Below are 13267 nucleotides of genomic sequence, written 5' to 3' on the forward strand. Positions count from 1 at the left end.
TTATAGTGGTTATTCCATCGATTTAGGGAGTATTATGAAGTTTTATTCAATTATTTGATAAAAACAATTGAAAGATGCTCACTTACCATGAAAAAGAGTTTAGCATACATTAATACAAATGTCAAATATGGTAGAAATTTTAAAACAACACTAAAGATTATAGGCTTCAGTATACAAAGTATTTACCAAAAACTCAATATTTTTGTAAGGGTTAGCCCATAGATTTTGAGAAAATTTCAAAAAATATGACAATATTGTTTTAATGCCTAGTTGCATCCTGCACTAACATATGATGATGTTCAAAGAGGTTTGGAACCTTTGTACTCTCTGTTTATCAAGAAACTAATAATTTTATAGTGGTTATTCCATCAATTTAGGGAGCATTATGAAGTTTTATTAAATTGTCTGATAAAAACAATTGAAAGATGCTCATTTACCTTGAAAAAGAGTTAAGGATACATTAATACAAATGTAAAATACGATAGAAATTTTAAAACAACACTAAAGATTATTACTTATTTATTGGTTTTAGAAAATTTTTAAGCAAAGAATTTAATCTTCTCGAACCGACAACCAAAATTATATAGATCATGCAAAAGCGTCAAAGTTTAAGTTCATAGAAACAATTGTTAAGGCAAAAAAAAAGGAAACAACACTAGGATACAAAATCTTAAGACATAGAGCCACAAACTCATCCACCTTGTCTGTGTGTGTGTTCACATGACATTCAGTTTTTTCTAGCAAACCTTTTCAAACTTGCAGGCAACTCAGCCGCAGCATCTTCACCGATCCTCCTCTTCTTCCCCGCAATATTGCTATGTTCTAGCTCCGGGAACGTCTTCTTCGCATTCTCCACCAACTCCTTCTTCTTCTTAGTCCTCTTACTCGGCTTATTCCTCCCTTTCGTCTTCTTCTTCATCTCAACGCTCTTTGCAGCCTCTATAGCCACCTCCTTCTCAACCTCAATCTCCCCTCTCGTAGGCCTCTCCTTCCTCCTCGACGGCCTCATGGCCCCAATCTTCGAAGGATCAAGCATGATCGTCTCAGGTGGAAGCTTATCAAGAAGCAAGTGTACTTCCTTCTCACGTCTTTGCTTCGACGTCTCAAACGGATTAGCCACCCAAGAATCAAAGTTCGGCTCCCCGGACCCTGGAATGAGGACGCTGGACCATCCCATCGAGTGACCGATCCCAAGAACATCCTCGTACGGTCTGAACATAACCTTCTCCACCTGGTAGCCTTTCACCATCGAGTGGCTCATGTATCTACTATAGCCACCACCACCACCACTCGAGTCTCCCAAAACTTGAACAAACGAACCAGTCCCGGCCGCTAGCAACCCTTTCTGGCTGAAACTCAGCGTCTTGGCGTGGAAACCGTGGATGGTCTGAACCTCCTCGAACTTGCGGAGGTCCCAGATCTTGACTTTGCGCTCTTTACCAGACGTAGCCATGAGATGGCCGTTCGGATGAAAGGCAACAGCAGAGACCGGTCCAGGGTGGCACTGCATTTGGACCAGAGGTGCTTGGCTGGTGGGTTTCCACATCGTGACGGTTCCACCGGAATGTCCCAAGGCGACTACACCGTTGTAGGGATTCACTTCCATTACGTCTGTTCTGCCTTTGCCTGTTCTGATGCTAGCCACCATGTCGCCGTAGGTAACGTCTTGGTAGTGTAGCTGACCGATTTTGTTTATTGATGCGAGGAGGAAATGGTTCTTTAGGAACCGGAGTCTGGCTACTGGACCACGCTCCTGAAGTTAGGCAAGAACAGGTGTAAGTTTCATTATTTGATCCATATAGTTGTATATCAACAAAAAAAAGACAGTAAGCCTCACCTTCAGACAATGGAGCTCAGTTCCATCTCTCGCGTAAATATAAGAATACCTGTAAAAGAAAGTTGAGGAGTTAAAGTATAAGTCCAAGCACCCTCCAAGACAGAAGGAGGCAAAGCATACATAAGGTGATGTTTTAACTACATACTTCTTCTGAGCAGCTGCAAAGAACTGGTCATTGTGCAGGAATGCAACATCACGTACTGTTTCTCTTACCTGCAGATAACATCAACTTCTGTCAAGAACCAAATCAAAAAAAAATACATACAAAAAGCCTTGAATAAAATATGAAATAACAAACTCACATGTATCTCTTTGATCAAGTTCATATTCATCATGTCTACAAGAGCAAGGTGGCCTTTGCGACCACCAGCTAGCATATGCCGACCACTTGCAGTAAAATCAAGTTTGTAAGGTCCAAAATCTACACATTTGTTCAGAAACACACATAACAAAGAGAGTATTTGTCACACAGATTAACCAAACTACAAATTATATATGCATAACATGTGATAGAAGAAGCTATAGACCATTTACCTGGGAGCACTATGTCATATTGGTTTTTTGAGCTTAATAAATCTACTTCTTTGGCAATATCCGTCTGCTTGATCCTCCAAGTCTTCTCTAAACCCTCAGTCTCCAAGTACCCTGCCGAAGCCGGCAAGAGCCACTACATAAATAAACACAAACCAGATAACAAGACAGTAATTAATATTCCAAAACCAAGAACAGAGGAATCAAAGTGACTCAAGGAGTAAAACTTACCTTCTCAATTTTAGCAGCAGCTTTTGCAGATTTGCCATACAGCTTCTCTCGTGAAGCAAGCTGAGTCTTTAGTTTCTTATCTTTCAATGACTGCAAGAACATGAAGAAACAAACACTCAACTTCTGCATTCTCCAAAACCAAAAGCAACAATCATTAAAACTCTTGTGTGTTATATATACCTCTAAGTTAGCACCTTCTCCTCTAAGATACTTCTTTTCTTTAGCCTCCAACTCAACATCGATCTCCTGCAAACAAATTTAAAGCAAAGGTTTTAACTTTATCGAAACCCACAAACAATAAAGTGTTTTGAGACTCTAAAGGTAGTAGTTACCTGCTCATCAGGAGGCAGGACCTTCTCCATGAGATTGTTATCCTCTAAAGCAACCTCCATCTTGATACTTGCAAGTACGTCTTATAACCTAAACCTAAATTAGATTGTTATTCATTCCAATTGAATCCTGAATCAGCTACGAGCTAGGAAGATTGAGACAAACGTAAGAAAAGATTGAAACTTTAAATTAGATTCACCTGAGATTAGAGAAGGCGGCGAGGAAGCAGAAGAACACGCGACGGTGAAGCTTTGAGTTTTAAAGGAGACGGCGTGAATTAGGGTTTAGCAGAAAATTGTGTTAATGGGCGAGAGAGACACTGAGAGCTCCGACAACGATCCTCTTGCTGATTAGGTTTGAGGGTTTTGTAATTTTTTAAGGGTTTTAAAAAACAAAATAAAAGAGGAAATCTTTTGAGTGGGCCTCGATAACTCGCAATTGGGCCTGGTCTGAAGGAAGCCTATTGTATACAAAACAACTTTCATATTTGAAAATTATATTTTGTATATAAATATTAGTGTATGGAAACCAAAAAAATATTATTTTTATATTTTTGTATAGCATAGCTTTAATGTTTTGACCCATTTCTTGAAAGTGATCCCGTAACGGACCATCCTGTTCTTGGAGTTGTAGGACATATATTGTTTGTTATTATTTTTAATATATTTTGTTAACTAGCGGCTAGCGCAAAAAACATTGGATTCCAATTCTGTGCTTTTCAGGATTAGTTTTGATTTTAATAATTTGATTACACTGAGAACATCTCCAGGTTTTTGAAGATTCATCTTGTTATTTATATTTTGATCTTTATAATTAATTACACATCACATTCATGATTCTTAAGTATTTTTCATTTATTGTTTAATCTTTTTAAAAAGATTATATCATAAATATTTCAAATTTATTTTTATAAAATTCAAATTTTACACATAAATTAAATGAGAATTTTAAAATAAGATTTATAATCTTTTAAAACTAAAATTAGACAACAAGAATATTACAAAAGATTCTTAATAAAAAGATTTATAATCTTATAAAACTAGAATTAGACAACAAAAATATTACAAAAGAAACTTAATAAAAAAATACATGAAGATATAATTATTACATAAAATTAAATTCTACAACAACACTAATAGTCTAGTAAATTTAGTTTGGAACCTTTAAAATATTGTCCAAACAAATTTTGTGTAACCGAAGATGGAGCATAACGAAAGTAATTTTAACCATTCTCAATCATGGCCTTTGCGGACCAGATCCATATAATATACAAAAAGAAACTCCAAATATTTGATATCTTAATATTGTATTTTGCTTGTATTTTAATATTTAATTATGTATTCCTTTGCGAACCGGATCCATATAATATACAAAAAGAAACTCCAAATATTTGATATCTTAATATTGTATTTTGCTTGTATTGTAATATTTAATTATGTATTTCTTATAATTTTATATATAGTGTAAGATTTTATTAATTAATTTTATTGTAATATTTTTATATATGTGCTAGTTATTTACAAAAGTTTTATGGATTTATATTAATTATGACAAACATAAAAATCATAGTGTAAATTACAAATAATTTTAAAGTTAAATTTGAAGTTTTATTTTTGAGAAAAACACTTTAAAACTTCAAATATAGAGTTTGCAAGAGAGTCTTTTTGAGATGCTCTTATATAGTATTATCAATATTTTCATAAATATAATGAATTTACATCCAATTATAATCGTTTCCTAATTTTCCTCAAAATCTAACAGAATTGTAAGAAGTTTCTACGAATAGATTAAGAAAGTAACAAATCTGATGTTGATAATAATAAATAAATCTGTGACCCGCATGTTGCTAGTTAGGAGTTAGGACTTGGCTCGTCTAGCAATGATATAACATGTAACAACTAGTATCATAATACATTAACGTACTTCGATAACTTTCCTTGGTTAATTAATAGAGTTGATATACATGTCATTTTTAAGTTGTGTGATCGATGCAATCATACATCCGTTCATCTCTATGATAGGGAGACAATTGAATATGTTCCCTAAACATCCAAGGGAGAGCCACCTCCCTATCTTTACTTTTGGTGTCATTTGCTATAGTTTTTGGAATTTTATGATATTTGTATATTTGCTATTGTGAAATAGCTAAGTATATTAGTATAATAATAAATAACAAAAAGAATACAGGAATAATTCATGATTTGGAGGCCATGCACGTTACGTTTTACTTGCTTTCTTTGTCTACATTGTACACTACAACACATAAAATGCTAAAACGGTGGTAAATGCTAGTCATTTATCTTTTTCAAAAAAAAACGCTAGTCATTTATATTATTTCTATTCATATCAATACGTAAATGCAAGTAATACCATAAAATACCACTCAGATATATATATACCTAATATATGCAATATATCGAGCTTTACAATATAGTTTTTTTTTAACTTTCGCTTTACAATATATAGTTTGTAGATAAGTTAGATTTGGTCAGCGTGTAAATTAGCTCTATACATTATCAGATACACATGCATCACAATATGCATGTGGAATCACTTATATTCGGATATACTGACTAAATTTAGTAACATAAATTTTGAGAGTTGCCCAAAAAGAAAGTAACATAATTTCGAGAAAATATTCATACAATATGGTCCTAAACATAGTTCTTACGGTCACGGATCAAAACCTTTCCAAATGCAATCAAGTAACAACGCAAGAAAGAGTAGATACTATAGTTTATTCTTCATATACTTATATCATAATAGATTGTGTTATTGACAGTTTCACACTACGTTACCATCCGGTGCCTCATTGACACATTATCATGTGCCTTACAATGTCGGTCGTCGATCCGGGTAACAGTTATAGTAAATGATGGTTGCTATCATAAATGAGGCATATACTCACATTTTGTATAAATTAAGAATATGGCGGGTTCGGAACCTAGTTCTTTAGTCTAGATATCACACACCACAATTTTTTTTTTCACACACACCACAATATTATTTTACTATCAAGATTTATTACGAATTTAAAACCATTTTTATTTTATTTACTTTCATTCGGATCCAAGATTACTTGGACCTTTTCATTTTATATGATCGTAATATGAGACATAGTCATGTGTCTTTCTTCTTTGTTGGCATACAAATTTTCCGTATAACATATAATTAAAAGTTTAAATGCATTCGAGTAAAAAAACAGAAATACTTTAGAATCCTATGTTGTGTGGATTTGATCGAACTATATGGATTTTTGCCAAAAAAAAAAAACAACTCATTCTTATCAATTAGGTTTGTATTCTTTTTCATCCACCTGTAATAGTGATTCTTGCTTCTACGATGTATAGTCTTTGCTTTCACCCTGTAATGTAGGGCCATAGTGTTTCATACATTTAAAATACTAAGAAATTTTTCTCCAACTCAAGTTGTTAATATTATGAATATATCTTTTAATATTGGTCTGATAGTGTAGAACTTTTAATCGATCAACCAAAGTACTATAGATCTAGGACTTTAATCTGATTTTATGTCCTCTTCTGGTTCATGAACTTGTCCATTTATAGGAATATATATGTTGAAACCGGTTAAAACAAGATCTGCTGTCTATTAAGCTATGATTTCATTGTAGATTCAGATTCTTTTTTCTATGCAATTAATTTTTTTAGGACTTTACGGACTTCCAATGTTTTAATATCCCGATTCATTTTTAGACGGCTCGGTTAGGCCAAAACAAACAACTGTAGTTGCTAGCTGGACCACCAAAACTTCAACCTCTCGAGTATAATTGAATTGATGGATTACAAATGCTACAGATTGTTTGATTGTGATTGTATGGTTTCGTAGCCTCATAGATAACATCGGCTTATCCTGATTCCATTTACATATATTTCTGTGCAAACCTCCCTTTGTACCTAAATCAAACTAGAAAACGTGTCAATGTCGATAGACCACCCCACCAAAAAAGTTAAGAATAACCCAAAAAATTAATGAAAAAAAAAGAGAGAGCGAAGGTTGACAAAAAACATAAATAAATAAAGCAAAGGCACGAGATCGAGATCTCCTGCGAGCGATCATATGGATCTTTCCACTTCTGTACTTTTTTATTTGGATATTCTGACTGACTCACTTCCACAGATCTACTCTATATCATCAGTCATCACCACATGCACTAGTTACGTGTCATGTCCAAAAATATGTCATACTTTGCCGTATATTTACACTGCATTTGTAATTTATATCATCAATACATCACGCAGCGCGGCTAGTGTATACATGTTCAGAGCGATCAAATCTAACTTCAAATACGACATATACAGCACAATGATGACAAAAAAAAGGACGTATGAAAGTATAATAAACTAAAGCTAAATCGTACCAAACCATATATAGACTGTAGTTTCATTATTATATCTTATGAAACAAATATATAGACCAAACTGCAACCACTAATAGGAATTGAATCAGAACTATCTACGAACACAAGAGTACACAACTAGCTACCTAGTAGCAAACTACAGCCTAATAATTGTTATATATGGCATGGTATATTATGTATATTATTAAAGTCGGCGTGTAAAACGTTGGTGGTCCATCGTATATCTTGAGATCATAATGTCACAAAGATTATACAACTTCTCACAATGGACATTTAATTAACTAAGGAGAAAAACACAAAACTGATTCCAATAAATTGTTTACATAAAATATTATGATGCATGGACTAGTGTTTAATTAATCCAAACACATGCCATGTTCTTTAGGTCGTAGTAGGTACAAGACACATGTATTTATAACCAAACTTTATGTTTGAGATCTTTGATAAGACGTTGATCTGGATTTATATTTACTGTGTATGTACTTTACTTTACCTATAACGGTATTACTATTATTTTGATGGTTTATAGTTTCTTTTTGAAGGACATAGTTTTTTTTTTCTTATCAAGTGAAAGTTTCTGTATATATACAGGCTTTAATGTTATTGCTGAGACCATAACCCACACGTCTTTAGATAGGAGACCGATAGTACAAGAACACCATTTGCGTTTGTTTCATTTGTTGTGGCCCTTTAATTCATTCTGAGCTTTACTGCGTTTCCAAACTCACAGTTTAGTTTGTCTTTTGTTTATTTACGAAAACTTTAGTCTCCCAGAATTTGTAAGGTTTTATTATTAGTATTCAAAACATTTACATTACAGCAAAAGTTATAGTCATATATAAATATGCTGTATGCATGTTGTACTCAAAAATCTTAGACCTTTTAATTAAAAAACATTTCATATTTAGAAGAAAACAAATTATTGTCTAACCAAGTGATGAGTTTTGATGGATAATTTAAAGCTGAACAAAACAAAACCTGAATTGTAACGTCTCAACTGTCTCTGCCCATAAATTCTTATTTCCATATAAATTTATGCATGGGGATGCTACCCTTGTGTGACGGTGGGGTTTATATTCCTGAACCATCCTAAAAAGGTAAAAAAAAAACACTGTAACATTAGATACCGTTTTATTCACATAATGATCGCTAATGTGTTCAGCGTGATCTGAACTACGGTCGTCTAAATTAACAGTGTGAGCGATGTTTATCTACGCTCTCTATACCACTTCTCGTTGGAGTCTTGCACTCTTTTCATTATATTCATGTGCATTTGTCCGACATTAATTTTACTTCAAAACCAAAAAAACAATTCTCGACCGGTTTTAACACTGCAAAACATGTTAGTAGATAATACCAAAAAACATTTTAGTAGATCATTTTTCGAAATTACTTTTGGTTAAACAACGTTTCCTTAAGATTAATTTACCATGGCAATCATTAAATTAGCTGCATTTTATTGATAAAATCATAGAGACTAAAGAGCATTTAAACATTCCCTATAAGAGTTTCTAAGATGCCTCGCTATTTACCGAATACAATATTATTCCATTAAAAACTCATTGAAAAAAAAAAAAAAACATTATTCAGAAAACTAGGTAAACTCTATCAAAATGGCGAACCACGTGTGCTCTAGTTGTACATACATACAAATACAACTATACAAGTGAATTTATCATCCCTTCCTTAGTAATACTCTATTTTACTAAATTCAGAAATTTACGTCCATTCTCCTTCTTATATATTTACATTGCTTATCTTCATTTTTGTGTTCAAAAAAAAAAAAAAAAAATCTTCATTTTATTTTTCTCTCAATCATGTCAAAAGGTAACTTTCGTTTCCAAATGCGACATTCTAACTTTATGTATCTATATATATATGTGTATGTAAAGACACAAACACATATAACAACCCCCTCTCAACCTCACTTCCCCAACAAGTTTTCTACATCCACAAAAAAAAAACTTCCACAGCAAACAAGAACATACTTCAGATATGGATCTTGATTTAATACAAGATCTGTCCAAATTCAACTTCCCAGCAACCATCAAGATCCAATCCAAAACCACAAGAAACATTAACGAAGGCGGTGAAGAAGATGGCTTTAGTTGCAGCACACCCACATCTCAAGAACACAAGATTCCTCCCGTCCTAGATTCTCCACCTCCCCCGCCACGAAAACCTCGTCCACAGCCGTCAAAACCATCTGCTACGGCGGCTTTGATGATCAGATCGTGTAAGAGGAAGCTCTTAGTGTCGACTTGTGAGGTTATCATGAATAGGGAAGAGATAGACCGTTTCTTCACCTCCGTTTATAGTGACACGTCGACCACAGCGAAACGAAGGAGAAGTTATCCTTCTTGTGTCCGAAGATGAGCCTTAGTTCAAGAATTTACATTTTTACAGTTTTACTGGAAATATTGTGAACTCATATATAAATTAAAAGATTATTATAAGTTTCTTATTTATTTTATATTTATAAAATGGACGGATAATTTTCTGCAACCGCATATTAATTTTCTCTATTAATTTCGCATGGAGGTGTCGTTGTTGTAAATTCCGTATAAATGAAATTTAATTCCAATTGCCAAGTTTTCTAATAATAATTGGGATATTTATACCATTTATAGCAGACATGATCGACTTATTATCTTCCAGCGTCGTAGGTGAAAATAGTAAATTCGCAAAGTTCAAATCAGTAAAAATTTCGACTTCTACAACTAACAAAGAGTTATGAACCAAAACATCTGCAGCCTGCAGGCACATTAAATCTTACCAGTGAGCATTGCTAGGTGGTGGTAACATGTTCGTTTAAATATATATGAAATCATTGCATTTATGCAACTCAATCAAGAAAATTAAATGAAAGAAAGTTCATAATCTGCTATAGTTTCATATATATAATAATGCCTCAGACGCCAATTTTTTTATTTTCATGCAGATTTATATATCTTTGGTAAGTTATGTCAAAATTTTCAAAAATATGTATATATAATTAATATTATAATTTAGTTATAATCGTCTATCAAAAATTTCATTCAGTCACTTTCATTAGTTGAAAGAAATTTCTAATAAATATTATATATAGCAGTTATTAGGTTATCAAAAATGCTAATGAATGACGTTTACAAGTATTAGGTGCTAATTTGGTAGAAGATGTATCTGTTGCGTGTCTTACTTTGTGAAAGCAACAACGCAGAGAAAATGAAGCCTTGATTTATGCTAATATCTAAACTATATTTAGTATAGCTTAGCAAATAAAGTATGCAAATGAACTTATCTAAACTATATTTTGATCAGAAAGTCATGCTTGCTTCTGACAATTTGACCGGCCGGTAGACACAACTTTGGGATCTGTAGATACTATGCCATTCATTTTTGTAAAGTATAGTACTTATTAGAAATTATTCTAAAGATTTCAGAGTCCGAAGTTGATACTCATCCGTTAATTCTTTACAATCTCCAAAACCATCACATTGTACTTGGAAAAGATTATTGAAATGAATCCCAGCTAATTCGTTTGGTGACCGGGAATTATGCATATGCCATATGTTAACATGTAGTGAAAATCTAGATTGCTTTCACTTTTACTGGGGTACAGAAAGAAGAAGATTACTCACCAGACCAACAAAATTAAATGTAGAGTAATTATATGGTCCTGAGACAAACTGAATTAATGGACGTTATTTTATTAGACCAATAAATTTGAATGGAAATTAAATATAGAGGTAATGATATGGTCCTGCAGCTACGAAAGAGGAGCCATGTCTACGCAACCAACAAGTAAACTGTCTTACAACATAAGCTACTCTTTTTCACTTCTTCATGATTGAGTTGTTCTGTTATACAATAGGAGAAAATCAAGTGTGTATATACCGTATCGTCTCTTTTATTAAAACAAAAAGGCATAACGGTATGCCGTGATTTATGAATGCATGCTTTCAAGTTTAAAAAAAAGGCATAACGGTATCATCATGTCGCATGTAAGATGAGCTATATTTTCCTGACTAATTAATGTATTTATTTACTTTCTCTTGTAAGAAAAAGTATTTCAAAAATCAAACAAAATTACAAATATATATAACTTCGGCTTTGTTTTGATTCACTAAGAGGCATCTGTTTGGTTTTAAACAAATTTGACTAAAACGTTTCTTATGAATCAAAGGTTTAGTTTAGTTTACACACTTTGGTTCTGTCAGTTGCCCATATGAATATATGATTATATCAAATTTTGATCGGTAGAAAACATAATTCTAAAGAACAACTCTATCCAACCGGTTTACATGGGAAAACAACAGTTCCATTTTTGTTTGGTTTGGTTTATTGGCGATGAAGTTCTATAAAGATGTGTAGATCCAATGTGTATCGGACCGGACATCCCTTGGGATCTTGTAAGGGCCATCAGGCCCATGATAAATAGTTAATATTCGAGCGAATGTAGTGAAAGTTTTAGCAGCATATTTAATATAGGTCTCAAGTTTGAGAGAGAAAGAGAGAGCTCAGAAGAGAGAGATGGGAGAGATTGTGTTTACGGAGAAGCAAGAAGCTTTGGTGAAGGAGTCTTGGGAGATACTAAAGCAAGATATCCCCAAATACAGTCTTCACTTCTTCTCACAGTAATCATATCTACATAAAACCTTTATACAAATCTATGTATGTTGTTTATATATGTGAGGTTGTAAACAATATAATGATGTATATATATATATATATAGGATACTGGAGATAGCACCAGCAGCAAAGGACATGTTCTCTTTCCTAAGAGACACAGATGAAGTCCCTCATAACAATCCTAAACTCAAAGCTCATGCTGTTAAAGTCTTCAAGATGGTATTTACTTGCCTTTTTTGTTTAATATTCTGTTTTGTGATTTATACATATATGTATGTGTGTGTGTGTGTGACTTGCATAGAATCGTATCATAATCTTAGTTAAAATGGCCCATTATGACAGCTAATTAAGAATCTTTATTGACTCGTCCGTTTACATCATACATTCTATATTCGCGTAGACATGTGCACACGATAGCGGTCTATCTTGTTTGAACTTGGCTAGTTGGCTTTGTCTTCTTCTTGGAGATAATATTATTGGTTCGTCTTAGTAAAGAACAATTAAATTATATTGGCTCATTCGTATAATCCACTTAAAACAAACATACATCTTCCTTCTTTTTTGACATTCACAAACATACATTTTCCTATATATCACCAGATAAATATTACTGAAGAATCCAAGTGGTTCAGTTTGGCTTATATTTAGTTGGTAAAGTAGGAATAAGTAAAACTATAAGCCAGTGGTTAGACAGATATCTACTAAAGACCTGTTTTGAAAACCCTAGTTTTTTAACCATGAAAACTATATCAATTTTATGGTTTTAAACATATTTTTTGTGGGTGTAGACATGTGAGACAGCAATACAGCTGAGGGAGAAAGGAAAGGTAGTGGTGGCTGACACAACCCTCCAATACTTGGGCTCTGTTCATCTCAAGAGCGGTGTTCTTGATCCTCACTTTGAGGTATTTTTTCTTAACATTATTTTTTATTAATTTCCAACTAAAAGAAACTAAATAAATGCGAGTGTGTGGATTCAGGTGGTGAAAGAGGCATTGGTGAGGACACTGAAAGAAGGGTTGGGGGAGAAGTACAATGAAGAAGTGGAAGGAGCTTGGTCCAAGGCTTATGATCACTTGGCTTTAGCCATTAAGGCCGAGATGAAACAAGAAGACTCACAAAAACCCTAAATATCATTTGGGTATTATATCATTATATCATTTGGGTACTTTGACTTTCTACAGTTCATTGTTTTTGAATAAGGATTATGAGATATCATAAGAAGAGATACATGGTACCTTGTTTCTCTTGAAAATGTTTTTTGTGAGAAAGAAGGTACGGCTAAAAGTTAAACCGACAAATGAAACCGGTTTGATCGGTTCTATCATACAATCATCAATCATGGCTTG

The 13267-nt window shown here is 33.3% G+C and overlaps 3 protein-coding genes across 5 annotated transcripts; 2 read left to right on the top strand and 1 right to left on the bottom strand.

Moving 5' to 3' along the window:
• Positions 1-551: 551 nt before the first annotated feature.
• On the bottom strand, positions 552-3302 carry LOC106349701 (probable U3 small nucleolar RNA-associated protein 7). Of its 3 annotated transcripts, none has more exons than XM_022689336.2 (9): positions 3129-3302; positions 2932-3025; positions 2780-2845; positions 2600-2689; positions 2372-2504; positions 2140-2258; positions 1983-2050; positions 1838-1886; positions 552-1753 (listed from the first exon to the last, which is right to left on the bottom strand). In XM_022689336.2, the coding sequence occupies exons 2-9, from the start codon at positions 2989-2991 to the stop codon at positions 728-730; spliced, it is 1611 nt and encodes a 536-aa protein (XP_022545057.2). In that variant the 5' UTR covers positions 2992-3025; positions 3129-3302; the 3' UTR covers positions 552-727. The 3 variants fall into 3 exon arrangements, with proteins under 3 accessions (XP_022545057.2, XP_013645129.3, XP_022545062.2); XM_013789675.3 differs by having other exon boundaries at positions 2932-3019; positions 3129-3300; XM_022689341.2 differs by having other exon boundaries at positions 2932-3011; positions 3129-3294.
• Positions 3303-9035: 5733 nt separating this feature from the next.
• Positions 9036-9891, top strand: LOC106351139 (cyclin-dependent protein kinase inhibitor SMR1). Its single transcript, XM_013790959.3, has one exon. The coding sequence runs from the start codon at positions 9303-9305 to the stop codon at positions 9681-9683; it is 381 nt and encodes a 126-aa protein (XP_013646413.1). The 5' UTR covers positions 9036-9302; the 3' UTR covers positions 9684-9891.
• A 1776-nt stretch (positions 9892-11667) lies between these two features.
• Positions 11668-13173, top strand: LOC106351140 (non-symbiotic hemoglobin 2). The gene is made up of 4 exons (XM_013790960.3): positions 11668-11923; positions 12023-12137; positions 12707-12823; positions 12899-13173. The coding sequence occupies exons 1-4, from the start codon at positions 11820-11822 to the stop codon at positions 13046-13048; spliced, it is 486 nt and encodes a 161-aa protein (XP_013646414.1). The 5' UTR covers positions 11668-11819; the 3' UTR covers positions 13049-13173.
• Positions 13174-13267: the final 94 nt, after the last annotated feature.

This window comes from Brassica napus, chromosome A1 (genome assembly GCF_020379485.1).
Source record: "Brassica napus cultivar Da-Ae chromosome A1, Da-Ae, whole genome shotgun sequence".
Classification (NCBI taxonomy): domain Eukaryota; kingdom Viridiplantae; phylum Streptophyta; class Magnoliopsida; order Brassicales; family Brassicaceae; genus Brassica; species Brassica napus.

Excerpts from the sequence above, each read along its gene's own strand:
- LOC106349701 (XM_022689336.2), bottom strand. The coding sequence starts at position 2,991 with ATGGAGGTTGCTTTAGAGGATAACAATCTCATGGAGAAGGTCCTGCCT. Across the intron at positions 2,690-2,779 it reads GAGAAGGTGCTAACTTAGAG|TCATTGAAAGATAAGAAACT; the intron begins GTATATATAACA and ends ATGTTCTTGCAG. Across the intron at positions 1,754-1,837 it reads CTGAGCTCCATTGTCTGAAG|GAGCGTGGTCCAGTAGCCAG; the intron begins GTGAGGCTTACT and ends GCCTAACTTCAG.
- LOC106351139 (XM_013790959.3), top strand. The coding sequence starts at position 9,303 with ATGGATCTTGATTTAATACAAGATCTGTCCAAATTCAACTTCCCAGCA.
- LOC106351140 (XM_013790960.3), top strand. The coding sequence starts at position 11,820 with ATGGGAGAGATTGTGTTTACGGAGAAGCAAGAAGCTTTGGTGAAGGAG. Across the intron at positions 11,924-12,022 it reads AGTCTTCACTTCTTCTCACA|GATACTGGAGATAGCACCAG; the intron begins GTAATCATATCT and ends ATATATATATAG. Across the intron at positions 12,138-12,706 it reads CTGTTAAAGTCTTCAAGATG|ACATGTGAGACAGCAATACA; the intron begins GTATTTACTTGC and ends TTGTGGGTGTAG.